Source organism: Enhydra lutris, unplaced genomic scaffold (genome assembly GCF_002288905.1).
Source record: "Enhydra lutris kenyoni isolate GAN:26980312 unplaced genomic scaffold, ASM228890v2 scaffoldscaffold2, whole genome shotgun sequence".
Lineage (NCBI taxonomy): Eukaryota > Metazoa > Chordata > Mammalia > Carnivora > Mustelidae > Enhydra > Enhydra lutris.
Genome location: NW_019154086.1, coordinates 32,550,496 through 32,568,235, shown reverse-complemented (window position 1 = coordinate 32,568,235; position 17,740 = coordinate 32,550,496). Strand labels below are relative to the sequence as shown.

Below are 17,740 nucleotides of genomic sequence, written 5' to 3'. Positions count from 1 at the left end.
GGGTTCCCCTTTCTCCGCATCCTCGCCAGCATCTGTCATTTCCTGACTTGTTAATTCTAGCCATTCTGACTGGTGTGAGGTGATATCTCATTGTGGTTTTGATTTGTATTTCCCTGATGCCGAGTGATGTGGAGCACTTTTTCATGTGTCTGTTGGCCATCTGGATGTCTTCTTTGCAGAAATGTCTGTTCATGTCCTCTGCCCATTTCTTGATTGGATTATTTGTTCTTTGGGTGTTGAGTTTGCTAAGTTCTTTATAGATTTTGGACACTAGCCCTTTATCCGATATGTCATTTGCAAATATCTTCTCCCATTCTATCAGTTGTCTTTTGGTTTTGTTAACTGTTTCCTTTGCTGTGCAAAAGCTTTTGATCTTGATAAAATCCCAATAGTTCATTTTTGCCCTTGCTTCCCTTGCCTTTGGCGATGTTCCTAGGAAGATGTTGCTGCGGCTGAGGTCGAAGAGGTTGCTGCCTGTGTTCTCCTCAAGGATTTTGATGGATTCCTTTCTCACATTGAGATCCTTCATCCATTTTGAGTCTATTTTCGTGTGTGGTGTAAGGAAATGATCCAATTTCATTTTTCTGCATGTGGCTGTCCAATTTTCCCAACACCATTTCTTGAAGAGGCTGTCTTTTTTCCATTGGATATTCTTTCCTGCTTTGTCGAAGATTAGTTGACCATAAAGTTGAGGGTATATTTCTGGGCTCTCTATTCTGTTCCATTGCTCTGTGTGTCTGTTTTTGTGCCAGTACCATGCTGTCTTGATGATGACAGCTTTGTAATAGAGCTTGAAGTCTGGAATTGTGATGCCACCAACTTTGGCTTTCTTTTTCAATATTGCTTTGGCTATTCGAGATCTTTTCTGGTTCCATATAAATTTTAGGGTTATTTGTTCCATTTCTTTGAAAAAAAATGGATGGTACTTTGATAGGAATTGCTATTGCATTAAATGTGTAGATTGCTTTAGGTAGCATAGACATTTTCACAATATTTATTCTTCCAATCCAGGAGCATGGAACATTTTTCCATTTCTTTGTGTCTTCCTCCATTTCTTTCATGAGTACTTTATAGTTTTCTGTGTATAGATTCTTAGTCTCTTTGGTTAGATTTATCCCTAGGTATTTTATAGTTTTGGGTGCAATTGTAAATGGGATTGACTCCTTAATTTCTCTTTCTTCTGTCTTGTTGTTGGTGTAGAGAAATGCAACTGATTTCTGTGCATTGATTTTATATCCTGACACTTTACTGAATTCCTTTACAAGTTCTAGCAGTTTTGGAGTGGAGTCTTTTGGGTTTTCCACATATAGTATCATATCATCTGCGAAGAGTGATAGTTTGACTTCTTCTTTGCCGACTTGGATGCCTTTAATTTCCTTTTGTTGTCTGATTGCTGAGGCTAGGACTTCTAGTACTATGTTGAATAGCAGTGGTGATAACGGACATCCCTGCCGTGTTCCTGACCTTAGCGGAAAAGCTTTCAGTTTTTCTCCATTGAGAATGATATTTGCAGTGGGTTTTTCATAGATGGCTTTGATAATATTGAGGTATGTGCCCTCTATCCCTACACTTTGAAGAGTTTTGATCAGGAAGGGATGCTGTACTTTGTCAAATGCTTTTTCAGCATCTATGGAGAGTATCATATGGTTCTTGTTCTTTCTTTTATTAATGTGTTGTATCACATTGATTGATTTGCGGATGTTGAACCAACCTTGCAGCCCTGGAATAAATCCCACTTGGTCGTGGTGAATAATTCTTTTAATGTACCGTTGAATCCTATTGGCTAGTATTTTGGCGAGAATTTTTGCATCTGTGTTCATCAAGGATATTGGTCTGTAGTTCTCTTTTTTGATGGGATCCTTGTCTGGTTTTGGGATCAAGGTGATGCTGGCCTCATAAAATGAGTTTGGAAGTTTTCCTTCCATTTCTATTTTTTGGAACAGTTTCAGGAGAATAGGAATTAGTTCTTCTTTAAATGTTTGGTAGAATTCCCCCGGGAAGCCATCTGGCCCTGGGCTTTTGTTTGTTTGGAGATTTTTGATGACTGTTTCAATCTCCTTACTGGTTATGGGTCTGTTCAGGCTTTCTATTTCTTCCTGGTTCAGTTGTGGTAGTTTATATGTCTCTAGGAATGCATCCATTTCTTCCAGATTGTCAAATTTGTTGGCGTAGAGTTGCTCATAGTATGTTCTTATAATTGTCTGTATTTCTTTGGTGTTCGTTGTGATCTCTCCTCTTTCATTCATGATTTTATTTATTTGGGTCCTTTCTCTTTTCTTTTTGATAAGTCTGGCCAGGGGTTTATCGATCTTATTAATTCTTTCAAAGAACCATCTCCTAGTTTCGTTGATTTGTTCTATTGTTTTTTTGGTTTCTATTTCATTGACTTCTGCTCTGATCTTTATGATTTCTCTTCTCCTGCTGGGTTTAGGGTTTCTTTCTTGTTCTTTCTCTAGCTCTTTTAGGTGTAGGGTTAGGTTGTGTACCTGAGACCTTTCTTGTTTCTTGAGAAAGGCTTGTACCGCTATATATTTTCCTCTCAGGACTGCCTTTGTTGTGTCCCACAGATTTTGAGCCGTTCTGTTTTCATTATCATTTGTTTCCATGAATTTTTTCAATTCTTCTTTAATTTCCTGGTTGACCCATTCATTCTTTAGAAGGATGCTGTTTAGTCTCCATGTATTTGGGTTCTTTCCAAATTTCCTCTTGTGATTGAGTTCTAGCTTCAGAGCATTGTGGTCTGAAAATATGCAGGGAATGATCCCAATCTTTTGATACCGGTTGAGACCTGATTTAGGACCGAGGATGTGATCTATTCTGGAGAATGTTCCATGTGCACTAGAGAAGAATGTGTATTCTTTTGCTTTGGGATGAAATATTCTGAATATATCTGTGATGTCCATCTGGTCCAGTGTGTCATTTAAGGCCTTTATTTCCTTGTTGATCTTTTGCTTGGATGATCTGTCCATTTCAGTGAGGGGAGTGTTAAAGTCCCCTACTATTATTGTATTATTGTCAATATGTTTCTTTGATTTTGTTATTAATTGGTTTATATAGTTGGCTGCTCCCACGTTAGGGGCATAGATATTTAAAATTGTTAGATCTTCTTGTTGGACAGTTCCTTTGAGTATGATATAGTGTCCTTCCTCATCTCTTATTATAGTCTTTGGCTTAAAATCGAATTGATCTGATATAAGGATTGCCACTCCTGCTTTCTTCTGATGTCCATTAGCATGGTAAATTCTTTTCCACCCCCTCACTTTAAACCTGGAGGTGTCTTCGGGTTTAAGATGAGTTTCTTGTAGGCAACATATAGATGGGTTTTGTTTTTTTATCCATTCTGATACCCTGTGTCTTTTGATTGGGGCATTTAGCCCATTAACATTCAGGGTAAGTATTGAGAGATACGAATTTAGTGCCATTGTATTGCCTGTAAGGTGACTGTTATTGTATATTGTCTCTGTTTCTTTCTGATCTACTACTTTTAGGGTCTCTCTTTGCTTAGAGGACCCCTTTCAATATTTCCTGTAGAGCTGGTTTGGTATTTGCAAATTCTTTCAGTTTTTGTTTGTCCTGGAAGCTTTTAATCTCTCCTTCTATTTTCAATGATAGCCTAGCTGGATATAGTATTCTTGGCTGCATGTTTTTCTCTTTTAGTGCTCTGAATATATCATGCCAGCTCTTTCTGGCCTGCCAGGTCTCTGTGGATAAGTCTGCTGCCAATCTAATATTTTTACCATTGTATGTTACAGACTTCTTTTCCCGGGCTGCTTTCAGTATCTTCTCTTTGTCACTAAGACTTGTAAATTTTACTATTAGGTGACGGGGTGTGGACCTATTCTTATTGATTTTGAGGGGGGTTCTCTGAACCTCCTGGATTTTGATGCTTGTTTCCTTTGCCATATTGGGGAAATTTTCTCCAATAATTCTCTCCAATATACCTTCTGCTCCCCTCTCTCTTTCTTCTTCTTCTGGAATCCCAATTATTCTAATGTTGTTTCGTCTTATGGTGTCACTTATCTCTCGAATTCTCCCCTCGTGGTCTAGTAGCTGTTTGTCCCTCTTTTGCTCAGCTTCTTTATTCTCTGTCATTTGGTCTTCTATATCGCTAATTCTTTCTTCTGCCTCATTTATCCTAGCAGTCAGAGCCTCCATTTTTGATTGCACCTCATTAATAGCTTTTTTGATTTCAACTTGGTTAGATTTTAGTTCTTTTATTTCTCCAGAAAGGGCTTTTATATCTCCCGAGAGGGTTTCTCTAATATCTTCCATGCCTTTTTCGAGCCCGGCTAGAACCTTGAGAATCATCATTCTGAACTCTAGATCTGACATATTACCAATGTCTGTATTGATTAGGTCCCTAGCCTTTGGTACTGCCTCTTGTTCTTTTTTTTGTGGTGAATTTTTCCGCCTTGTCATTTTGTCCAGATAAGAGTAGATGAAGGAGCAAGTAAAATACTAAAAGGGTGGCAACAACCCCAAGAAAATATGCTTTAGCCAAATCAGAAGAGATCCCAAATCATGAGGGGGCAGAAAGGGGATAAAAAGAGGTTCAGAAAGAAGAAAAAAAAAAAAAGAAAAAGAAACAATTAAAAAAAGAAAACCAATAAAGAAAAAATATGAAAAGGAAAAAAATATATATATATTAGATAAACTAGTTAAAAAAGTTAAAAAAGAAAAGGGTAAAAGTTAAAAAAATTTAGCAGAAGAAGAAAAATAAATTGAAAAAGAAAAAAAATTAACTGCAAGGCTAAAGAATCAGGGGGAGAAAGCCATGAGTTCCGTGCTTTGCTTTCTCCTCCTCTGGAATTCCGCTGCTCTCCTTGGTATTGAAACTACTCCTTGGTAGGTGAACTTGGTCTTGGCTGGGCTTCGTGTCGATCTTCTGGGGGAGGGGCCTGATGTAGTGATTCTCAAGTGTCTTTGCCCCGTGCTGAGTTGCACTGCCCTTACCAGGGGCCAGGCTGAGTAATCCGCTCAGGTTTGCTTTCGGGAGCTTTTGTTCCCTGAGCGCTTTCCATAGAGTTCTGGAGGGCGGGAATGAAGATGGCGGCCTCCTGGTCTCCGGCCCGGAGGAGCCGAGAGCCCGGGGCCCCACTCCTCAGTGCACCCTCAGAGAACAGCTCCGATTTACTCCCGTCACCCTGCTTCCGGCCGCGCTCCGAGCTGACCGAGCCTGCGACCGGTTCAAGGTAACCCCGAGCTTAGAGCTTACTCCTCGGCTCTGTCTCTGTAGCCGGCTTCCCCGTTCTAATACCTGTAAGCTCTGCGACACTCAGACACCCCCGATCCTTCTGTGACCCTGTGGGACCTGAGGCCACGCTGACCCCGCGTGGGCTTCACCCCTGTTAAGCCTCTGGAGCGATGTCCCTCAGCGGAACAGACTTTTAAAAGTCCCGATTTTGTGCTCTGTTGCTCCGCCGCTTGCCGGGAGCCGGCCCCTCCCCCCGCGGTCTATCTTCCCGTCGCTTTGGATTCACTTCTCCGCCAGTCCTATCTTTCAGAAAGTGGTTGATTTTCTGTTTCTAGAGTTGCTGTTCTTCTTCTCTTCAATCTCCCGTTGGATTTGTAGGTGTTTGCAATCTTTAGATAAGCTATCTAGCTGATCTCCCATTACCTGAAGTAGTCTCAGCCTGCTACTTCTCCGCCATCTTGACTCCTCCCCCCCTGAATGAATATTTTGAATGTTAGTTCCCTTTCTTTTCTTTTCCAATCTACTAGTTGTTGCTGGAAACATTGTTCCATTAAAAAAATTACCTGGGCTAATAATTTTTTAATATACTATCTGGTGATCATCTGCCTCAACTACCTTTCGTAAATGCCTTGCACCTAATGACGCTCAAGAAATACTTTTTGAATCAATGAGTCTACTCATAAAACAGATGATCGTTTTTGTCATCAGAAATCTTTTCTGCCCTGTCCTAGAAATCTGGTATTGAACCAGCAGGTGATTCCAGTTCTTTACTTTAGTTAGGCCAACCAGTATTCAAACTTGGCTCTTCCAATATCTCTGGCTCAGGTCTGCTAAGGAAGTCCCATTTATTTTATCCATTAATGCCATAGTGGGTGGTAAGATGCACTAAATTTTAAAGGTTAGGCCAGAACTAGATTAAATAATTAATGCTGCTTCAAAATATTAAGATTTTACATGTGGTTTTGTAGCATTTTAAACTCTTGAAAAAACAGGTGTATTTGTTACTTTTATTATGTTTTAATTTTATCATTTTGAGTTATACTTTTAATTGCTTATTTTCTTTAAAAATTTTTCAATAGATATGTGACTTTTGTTTATTTTTAGCTAAAAGATTACAAATTGGGAGTCTGGGGTCTGACTTACATAAAAACATAGCATTTACTAAAAATCAATTTTGGAAGTAACCGTTTAACTAAACACTTAGTACAAATAAAAGTTTATGATATACAAATAGAAACGATTACTGGTTTTATTCCTCACTAGTAGGTACATTGAGTAGAAACAGGCAATCTGGTGAAAATAAAATCAAGATTCATAAGGTCAGTGATTTTGTTGCATTACTAAAAGCTAATTTTAAAGTTGTATATCTTAAAAATATCTACTAGAATACAGAAGAAAAGGAGCTTATCATCTCTCTAAACATGGCAAAGAAAAGAAGCATGAGATTTAGGTACTTAGATATAATCATTTTATTTGTGGAGCCCAAAAAGAACTTCCTCTCTCTCTCTCTCTTTTTTTTTAAAGATTGTATTTAATTGTCAGAGAGAGAGGTAACAGAGAGAGAGAGAGAGAGCACAAGCAGTGGGGGAGTGACAGGGTGGGGGAGAAGCAGTACTCCCTGCTGAGCCAGGAGCCAGATGTGGGACTGTATCCCAATGACTTGAATCAAGGGCAGATGCTTAACCAACTGAGTCACACAGGCTTCCCAAAAGAAACTTACAATAGAACGTTGAACTATGTCCTTGAGTCGCATTGCTCTTTTAAAATTATTCTGTCATTTACTTAATTGCAATTGGGCCTTAATCACCTAGCCTCCAGAAAAATGTTCTTCATGCTCTGTTTTTCCTGACATCATTTCCAGCCTTCCTCATACAAGGAGGTGGTCAGGAGTAGGTGTGGTCTGCCTCAGCTGGCTCAGCACATCTGCTATTCAGAATAGAGTGCCTTTGAGAGTGGAAATTAAGTTTAGAAGGTCTGTAAAATGGACACTAAAAAGTAGTATGGAATATAAGTATGCTTTACTTTACATAAATCTGTATTCCAGTGCTCCAAATCAATCCATATTTGAAATATTTTAGGAAGTGTTTATTTTTAGAGGATTCCTGTTGTGAATCTTTCATAAATTGTTTGAAATATAAAGTACTTACTTTTTCGTTTGTTTGTTTGTTTTTTGTTTTAAGAGTCAGGATAGGGGTAGAGTAGAGAGAGAATCTTAAGCAGGCTCCATACCCAGCATGGAGCCCAGTGCAGGGCTTGATCTCACAACCCTGAGATCATGACCTGAGCCAAAGGCAAGGGTTGGATGCTTAAGTGACTGAGCCACCCAAGTGCCCCCTTACTTTTGTAATTTGTCCATCTAGACTGTCATCTGGCTTTATTTTGTTCTGTAGCCTCAATCTCATAGTTTATCATATCACATCTTACTTTGAACAGCTTTGTTGATATACAATTACTTACTACAAAATTCATTCATGTCAAGAGCACAATGTAATGATTTTTACATTGTAAGACCTACTAAGTTGTGCAACCTTTACCACATCCAATATTGGAACATTTGAGTCATTCTCAAGATTCTCATGCCATTTGCACTCAATCTCTGTTCTCACCACCCATCCTAACAATCACTAATCTTCTTTCCATTTCTATAGATTTGCATTTTTCTGGACATTTTTGGATATATGGAATCAGACAACATGGTCTGATTCACTTTTGGTTTGTTTATTTTATTATTATTATTATTATTTTTAGATTCCACATGCAAGTGAAATCATATGGTATTTAACTTTCTTAGTTTGATGTACTTCCCTTGGCATAATGCCCTGTAGGTCCATCCATGTTTTTGCAAATGGCATGATCTCAACCTTTTATATGACTGCATAATATTCCATTGTTTAGAGGTACTTTATCTTCCTTATTTATTTATCTGTCAATAGACATTTAGTTTGCTTCCATATCTTGGTTATTGTAAATAATGCTGCAGTAAATGTAAGGGTACATATATCTTTTGAATTAGCACATGTCAATGCTCACTTATAATTTTCTTTTTCTTTAGGTAAATATACAGTAGTGGAAATATTGGATCACAAGATGTTTCTATTTTTAGTTTTTTGAGGAACCTCCATACTGTTCTCTACAGTGGCTGTACCAGTTTACATTCCTACCAATAGGGGATGAGGGTTCCTTTTTTTCCACATCTTGCAAACACTTGTTATTTCATGTCTTCTTGATACTAGCCATTCTGACAGATGATATCTCATTGTGGTTTGTATTGGCATTTCCCTGATAACCAGTAGTGCTGAGCATTTCTTCATGTGTTTGTTGGCCATGAAGGTCTTCTTTAGAATGATGTCTGTTCAGGTCCGTTGTCCATTTTTAATGAGTTCGGTTTTTTGTTTTTATTTTTTGGTTTTGAATTGTATAAGTTCTTTATATATTTTGGGTATTAATCCCTTATCAGATGTAGCATTTGCAAATCTTCTTTCATTCAGTAGGTTGTCTTTTTCTTTTATTGATGATTTCTTTCACTGTGCAGAGCTTTTTATTTTGATGTAGTCCCAATAGTCCATTTTTGCCTATGTCAGACACATTACTGCCTGTGCTCTCTTCTAGGATTTTTGTGGTTTCAGGTTTCATATTAGGTCTTTACTCCATTTTGAGTTTGTTTTTTGTGTGGTGTTAGAAAGTGGTCCAGTTTCATTCTTCTGCATGTAAATGTCCAGTTTTCCCTAGATGTCTCCCCCGACCCTGTTGCATATTCTTGCCTTCTTGTCATGGATTAATTGGCCAAATAATTGTGGGTTAATTTCTGGGCTTTCTGTTCTATTGCAGTTATCTATGTATCTATTTTTGTGCCAATACCATACTGTTTTAATTATTGCGGCTTTGTAATGTATCTTGAAACCTGTGTTTGTGGTGTCTCCAGCTTTGTTTTTCTCCCTTAATATTGATTTGGCTATTTGGGGTCTTTTTATGGCTCTATGCAAATTCCACATTTCTCACTTTAAATGGAAAGCTAGAAATGGTTAAGCTTAGTGAGGAAGGCATGTCAAAAACCATGATATGTCCAACAATAGCCAAGTTGTGGAAAGAGTCCAAATGTCTGTCCACTGATGAATAAATAAAGAAGGGGTATGTGTGTGTGTGTGTGTGTGTGTGTAATGGACTATTACTCAGCCATCAAAAAGAATGAAATCTTGCCATTTGCAATGATGTGGGTGGAGCTAGAGTGTATTATGCTAAGTGAAATAAGTCAGTCACAGATAGACAAATACCATATGGTTTCAATCATATGTGGAATTTAAGAAACAAAACAGATAAACATAGGGAAAAGGGAAAAAAAAGGTGGCGGTGGGGGCAGAAGCAATCCATAAGAGACTCTTTTCTTTTTATTTTTAAAGATTTTATTTATTTATTTGACAGAGAAAGAGAGAGATCACAAGTAGGCGGAGAGGCAGGCAGAGAGAGAGAGAGGAGGAAGCAGGCTTTCCCTGAGTAGAGAGCCCGATGCGGGGCTCGATCCCAGGACCCTGGGATCATGACCAGAGCCGAAGGCAGAGGTTTTAACCCACTGAGCCATCCAGGTGCCCCGGAGACTCTTAACTATAGAGAACAAACTAAGGGTTGATGGAGGGAGGTTGGGTGGGAGGGGCTAAATGGGTGATGGGTATTAGGGAAGGCACTAGTGATGAGCACTGGGTGTTATATGGAAGTGATGAATCACTAAATTCTACAACTGAAACCAATTTTACTATATATGTTAACTAACTAGAATTTAAATAAAAACTTGAAATCAGGAAACAAACAAACAGCGAAGATATGCCAAAAGCTAGGCCCCTTGTGCCAAACAGTTATCCAAGTTGTGGATGCAAAAAAAAAAAAAAAGCTCTTGATGGAAATTAAAAGTGTTACTCCAGTGAACACATGAATGATAAGGAAGCAAAACAGTCTTAATGCTGATATGGAGAAAGTTTTAGTGGTCTGGATAGAATATCAAATCAGTCCCAACCGTTCCTTAAGCCAAAGGCCCATCCAGAGCAGGGCCCCAACTCTTCAGTTCTATCTATGAAGGCTGGTAAAGGCATGAGGTTGTTGAAGAAAAGTTTGAAGCTAGCAGACGTTGGTTCATGACGTTTAAGAAAAGAAGCTATCTCTATAACATAAAAGAGCAAGATGAAGCCGCAAGTGCTGATGTCAAAGCTCTACAGCAAATTTGCAGAAGATCTAGCTAAGAAAAATAATGAAGGTGGCTACACTAAACAACAGATTTTCAATTTAGAAAAAACAGCCTTCTATTGGGAAAAGATGTGACCTAGGACTTTTTTAGCTAGAGAGAAGTCAAGGCCTGTTCTTAAAGCTTCAAAAAAAAAAAAAAAAAAAAAAGCTGATTCTTCTTGTAAGGGGCTAATGCAGCTGGTGATTTTAAGTTGAAGCCAATGCTCATTTATAATTTTGAAAATTCAAGAGCCCTTAAGAAGTATGCTTAATCTACTCTGCTTGTACTCTAGAAATGAAACAACAAAGCCTGGATGAAAGCAAATATGTATATAATATGGTTTACTAAATATTTTAAGCCTATTGTTGATACTTACTGCTCAGAAAAAAATATTCCTTTCAAAATATGACTGCTCATTGACAATGCACCCAGTCATCTAAGAGCGCTAATGGACGTGTACAATTAGGTGAATGTTTTCATGCCATCCATTCTGCAGCCCATGGATCAAGGAGTAATTTTGACTTTTAAATCTTATTACTTAAGAAATACATTTTGTAAGGCTCTGGCTGCCATGGATTGTGATTGCTTTGATGGGTTTGGGAAAGATAAACTGAAAATTTTCAGGGGAAAGATTAAGATGCCATTAAGAACATTTGTGATTCATGGGAAGAGGTCAAAATATAAACATGAACAGAAGTTTACAAGAAGTTGATTCCAAACTTCATGGATGACTTTGAGGAGTTCAGGACTTCAGAAAGAAGTCACTGGTGTGCTGGAAAAAGCAAGAGAACTAGAGTTAGAAGTGGAACCTAAATATAAGACTGAATCGCTATAATCTCAAGATAAAACTTTAGTAGATGAGTTGCTTCATATGGATGAGCAAAGAAGCTGGCTTCTTGGGATGGAATCTACTCTTGGTGAAGATGCTTGGAAGATTGTTGAAATGACAAAAAAGATTTAGAATATTATATAAAATTAGTTGCTAAAATGATGGGCATGATTTGAGGGGACTGACTCAAATTTTGAAAGAAGTTCTACTGTGGGTAAAATGCTATCAAACAGCATTGCATGCTACAGAGAAATCATTTGTGAAAAGAAGGGTCAATTGGCATGGCAGACTTCATTGCTGTCTTATTTTATGTCCTCTTTAGCATATTAAAGTCCTTTTGGAAACCTTCCTTTTTACTTACCTCCCTCAACTCCCAAATGTATAATCAGTCATCCTCAAAACCCCAGGGCAGCAGCTCTTTTTGCCCACAGGTCCTGTCCCCATACTTTAATAAATCACCCTTTTTTCAAAAAAGAAAACAAAATCACCTTTTTGTACGATTAAAAAAAAAAAAAAAAGATACTGCTGCAGTCATCCCAAACCTTCAACAGCCATCACCCTGATCTGTTAGCAGACCATCAACATGGAGGCAGCACCCTCCACCAGCAAAAAGATTGTGACTCACTGAAAATGCATATGATAGCATTTTTTAGCAGTAAAGTACTTTTAATTAAGATATATACATTGTTTTTAAAACTTCTGCACACTTAATAGACTATAGTGTAAACATAATTTTTAAAAGATTTTATGCATTTATTTGACAGAGAGAGACACAGTGAGAAAGGGAACAGAAGCAGGGGGAGTGGGAGAGGGAGAAGCAGGCTTCCCGCTGAGAAAGGAGCCTGATGTGGGGCTCAATCCCAGGACCCTGGCATCAAGACCTGACCTGAAGACAGATGCTTAACGACTAAGCAACCCAGGCGCCCCTTTTAACTAATTTTTAAAAAGACTTTATTTGAGAGAGAGATGGTAAGAGAAAGCACAAATGGAAGAGAGTGAGAAGCAGGTTTCCTGCAAGCAGAGAGCCCAATGTGGGGCTCGATACCAGGATCCTGGAATCGTGACCTGAGCCGAAGGCAAACGCTTAACAACTGAACCACCCAGGCGCCCCTAAATGTAACTTTTATATGCACTAGAAAACCAAACAATTCATTTGATTCATTTTATTGTGAAGTTTGCTTTATCGTGATGGTCTGGAACCAAACCTGCAATGTCTCCAAGTTATGCCTGTATAAGTCTTGCACTCCTTTTATAAATTATTTCTAAGTATTTTATTATTGTTGATGTTATTATGAGTGGGATCATTTTCTTAATTTTATTTTTGTGATTGACTACCATTCGTATATAGCCATAACACTGATTTTTGCATATGGATCATATATCCTCTATCCTGTGACATTGATGAACCTGTTTGTTCATCATCCTGTTTGTGTGTGTGTGTGTGTGTGTGTGTGTGTGTGTGTGTGTGTGTGTGTATTCTTTCGGATTTTCTATGTGGAGGATGTTTCTGTCTAGAGGAGTTTCCAATATTCCAACTCCTTTTACCCCTGCTCATGTAGTTGTCATTACCCTTACAACTTTCAGTCTTCATACTTACAAATTATGAAACACCAAGCCTTTAGTTCCTCCAGCACTATTCTAACTCCTCACTCTTCTGCTTCGACTACTCATTTCTCTGCAGCTATGTATCTTCCTTCCTATTTCACAAAGGAAATCAATGTTATAAACACAGCCTTTATTATGAATTCAATGATGCTCAAATTTCAGACCCCTTCACTCGGCAGCCCCTTTTAAGGTTCTGAGGGCCTCTAGCAATAGTAAGATGACCTAATTGTAATTGGTTAAAATTCTTTCTTTTTCCAGTCTGATTTCCCCTTTCTTAAACTTCTGATGTTGGTGTGCCAGTGGAGTAGTCACAAGCATTTTGTGAATCTGAGTAAGGGAAAATTGAGTTGGGAATACACTATTAAAGTTGCCATTTGGAAAGACATTCTAAAATGCTTCAATAATACAAGCAAGATATCACCGACGAAAAATTTGGGTGTATGTGAATTTTAAAAAAATTAATGGAATAAAAACAATAAAGATTAATTTAAGTATAGAAATTATTTTGACAAAGAATTGTAACTTTTTTCAGATTATATTACAGGTGAATTCGTTAAGAGAAAGAAATATTTTCAATTAAATATTGAAAGGATTATTTCATAATCCATTTACTGAAATGGAGTTAATTATTCAAATACATTGAAGAAAGATTTAAGTGTCTTGCTGATTTACAAAAGCTACTATCACTGAATACAACATAAAAATCATACCACATCAAGGGCATCTAAGATAGATTAGTTTATGAACTTCCTCATTTCAAAGTCAATTTAAGCCTAGTCATTTTCTTTCTTTCTTTCTTTTTTTTCAAGATTTTATTTATTTATTTGACAGAGAGAAAGATCACAAGTAGGCAGAGAGGCAGGCAGAGTAGGGTGGGAAGCAGGCTCCCCGCTGAGCAGAGAGACCGGTACGGGGCTCGATCCCAGGACCCTGAGATCATGACCTGAGCCGAAGGCAGAGGCTTAACCCACTAAGCCACCCAGGTGCCCTGTCTAGTCATTTTCTAAAACACTTGAAATGTTCCTAATCTTATAATCATATAAAGAAATTTGATAAGTTTTTTCCAAATTGGACTATGTATAATATTTACATAGTGTTATCAATAATGAACTATAAAGCTGAAAGAATTTCAAAATTACGAATTATGAAAAACTAATGGCTATGCTAGATGAAAATCTACATTATTTTTATATTTTCTCCACATAAAGTATTATATAAAATGATTCTCATATGAACAAGAGCATGAATACAAAAATTGCAAATAGGATGCCTGGGTGGCTCACATAGGTTAAGCTGGTTAAGTTGGGCTCTGTACCCAGCACAGAGTCTGCTCTAGATTCTTTCCTTCTCCCCCTCCCACTACCCCCACTCGTGCATGGTACCCAGGCTCACTCTCTAAAAATAAATAAATCTTTAAAAAATAAAAGGTATTATAGAGCTGTTACTTATTAGGAAGTTATATTATTTTCCTATATTTTGTGATATTAGTGGAATTCATCAACTTTAAAATTTTTATTTGTAATGATTTTTCTCATTCTGTGGATAATTGCACACTTTTAACCTAATTTATAGACATTTTTTTTTTTTTTTTAGAGAGAGAGAGTAGGGATGCAGAGGGAGAGGGGGAGAGAATCTTGTAGGTTCCACACCTAGCATGGGACCAGAGGTGGGGCTCAATCTCACAACCCTGAGATCATGACCTAAGCCTAAATCAAGTCAGTCACTTAACCAACTGAGCCACTCAGGTGCCTCATGTAGATATCATTCTTGTATTCTGTTTTTCAAGAAAGCTCTCCTTCCACTCACCACTAATCCTATAAGATATAGGCTCCACAGAACATTGATCTTTTTATGGCTAACAACCTTGAATTTTCTGTTTTCTGCCTTTCTCCTTACAGAAGCACCTGCATCCACATCCAGTCTTTTTTCTGTTAAATATCCTTGTAAGCCCTGACTCCCATCCACATGGCTTATTCTCAGCAGCTGCCTTACGCCAAACCATTAGCCCCTTGACCTTGACTTAGTTCATAGCTCTTCTCTCCCTGTCTTACCAGTTTTAGCATCTCTCTTAGCTTCCAGCTCTGCATGCTGAGTGAGGCATCCCCTGTGGCTTCTGATCACTCAGGTGGACCATAGTTACCAATAGAATGACACCACCCTTTTTCTTGACAAAGGCTACTCTTTCAGCCTCTACCCTATCTCTGTCTTTTCTAGGACTGCACAAGAAATTCACTGCATCTCTTGTCTGTGTTTTTAGCCTCTGACTGTACATGTATTGTTACTCAGCTGTGTGCACGCTTAGGTGTCTCCTATCTTAACAAACCATTCTACTCTGCATTTTCCTCCTTCTCTTCCTGCCACTTAAGTCAAGGTTCTTGATTGCTGGTATCACCTGTTTTGTCACTTCCACTTTGTTGCCCTGTCTTTCCTACCTAATGCCTCTCTCTGAGATCACCAGAGGCCTCCTTAATACCAGATACAGTGGACTCTGTTCAGTGTTTATTGAAGGCTTAAACACTGACCACTACTTTTTTGTTTAAATTCTCGTATTTCCTGGATTTCAGATATTATTCTTTTGGTTTTTCTTCTCTTTTACTCCCTAGTCTTTTTTGAGGCATTCTTTTCTGTTTCAGTCCCATATACGTTAGTGTTGTCCAGTGTTTTATCCTCAACCCTTCTCGCTTCTTCATTCCTCCACCTGGGTGATCTATTATTTTTACTCATTTATCCATTCGGCAGTATTTGCTGAGCATATACTGTGTGGTAATATTGTGCTAGGTGTTTGGGAAACTGTGATGAATAAGACAGATTTAGTCTCTGCATCATAGATTCAGTCCATCCAGGAAGATGATTATTATCATTATTTTAAAAAAGATTTTATCCATTTATTTGACAGAGAGAGACCATGAGAGAGGGAACACAAGCAGGGGAAGCAGGAGAGGGAGAAGCAGGCTTCCCTCCAAGCAGGGAGCCTGATATAGGGCTTGATCCCAGGACCCCGGGATCATGACCTGAGCTGAAGGCAGATGCTTAACAACTGAGCCACCCAGGTACCCCCAGGAAGATAATTATTAACCAAATAATTACAATTCCATGGCTTCAGTCACCACTTTTTTTGCTAATAACTCCCAGATCTATGCCTGAATCTTTTTTGACTATTAGGTAAATTATAGCCAGGACATCCGAAGTAATAAAATCACTGAGATTGCAAAACATCTGTGATTACTTTGAACTGTGACATTTCATGAAGCAAAAGCACTGGATCAATCACTTTAAAAGGTATTCTTTATTGTTACCCCAGGTTTCATACAGCATGGAGAACCATGGTATGTAGCAAGAATATTGTCTATGAATCTGAGATTCTCATTTTGTCTCTGTGGTTATGTCACTTTGACCTAATTTTCTTCACTAAGTATTTACTGTTAATGAATTTAAAACATTAATTGAATTAACGTGTATGGAAAAGTTAGCTGTCTTTATAGTTAAATAATGGAAATGAGTTGGGGTGACCATATACCTGTTTTCCTGGGATATTCCCAGTTTATATCTGTCATCTCAAAGAATACAAATAATGCCTCCTTTTATGTTCAAAATTGTCTCCACTTAGACAGTAGGTTATATGGTCATTCTTAAACCATTTTTCAAAGAAAACCATTTTTTCAAAGAAATATTTGTTATTATCCTTGCTATTTTTAAAATTCCTAATTTTTTAAACTGTTTTACAGTCAAAGATTGGTGGAGTACAAATATTTCTGGAATAAGACTCTTTCATTACTTACTTTTACTAAAAGGGAGCTAACCAGTATTAAAAATGAAGTATATGATAATTTTCAAAACTGGACTTCACTGAAAGGAGAAGTTTTTCTACAAATTAAATCCATAAGTGAAACAGCCTTTACAGGTTTGTTGTGTATATTTAGAATGTAATCATCTTTTTTTTTTTTTTTTTTGCTATATGTACATAAGTAATGAGATAATACTTATACTTCATTTTATGTGATGGGACTTATGATCAACTTTTAAATTTGTTGGGGTTGGTAAACTAGCTGGCTATTATGACTTCTTTGAACCCTAAAATTCAATAATTATAGGCTGATCTAAAATAAACCAGATACATCTATCTTGAGCTGTGACCAGAGGTCTGTTTATTACTTTTAGATGTGCCAATTTGTATTTTAAAACTTTTTCTTCTGTTCATGATTTAGTATGTCATGTTGGATCAGCCTTCCCTCAGATAACTGATAAATTCTGGACAGAATAACTACTTAAAAACACTGGAGAGTGACCAAAGTCAAGCACCTAACAGAGGGAATGTCAAATATTGAAAGAAGTCATATTACTAAGTGAAAAAAGCCAATCTGAAAAGGCTACATAATATATGATTCCAAATAAATGACATTCTCAAAAGGGTCAAACTATAGATATAGTAAAGGAATCTGTTTTTGCCAGGGTGTGAGGGAAGGGTGAATACGTTGAGCATGGAAGATTCTTAGAGCAATGAAAATACTTTGTATGATACTATAATGGTGGATACATGTCATTATACATTTGTCAAAACCCATAGAATGTAAACACCAAGAGTGAATCCTAATATAAACTAAGGATTTGGGGGGAATTGTGATGTGTGAGTATAGGTTCATTGATTGTAAGAAATGTCGCACTCTGGTGCAGGATTTTGATGATGGAAGAGGCTATGCATGTGTGGAGACAGAGGTTATATGGAAATTCTCTGTACTTTCTGCTTAAGTTTTCTATGAACCTAAAACTGAGGCATTTTTCTAAAAGGCTACGATTTTTTTGTTGTTGTTGGTAAAAGAAGAAAATGGAACTGGGTGAATTCCTTAGGGTTTTGTTTTTATTTTTGTTTGTTGTTTACGGCTATTAGATTGAGGGCAGGTAC

At 37.6% G+C, this 17,740-nt stretch overlaps 1 protein-coding gene across 1 annotated transcript in view; it reads left to right on the top strand.

The window, feature by feature from the left end:
* The window catches only part of LOC111146101 (leucine, glutamate and lysine rich 1), a 173,937-nt gene that overhangs the window by 61,836 nt on the left and 94,361 nt on the right, over positions 1 to 17,740 (top strand). Inside the window, exon 5 of the mRNA XM_022501491.1 lies at positions 16,566 to 16,741. Coding sequence (XP_022357199.1) covers positions 16,566 to 16,741 — 176 coding nt within the window. The remainder of the gene's footprint in view (positions 1 to 16,565; positions 16,742 to 17,740) is intronic.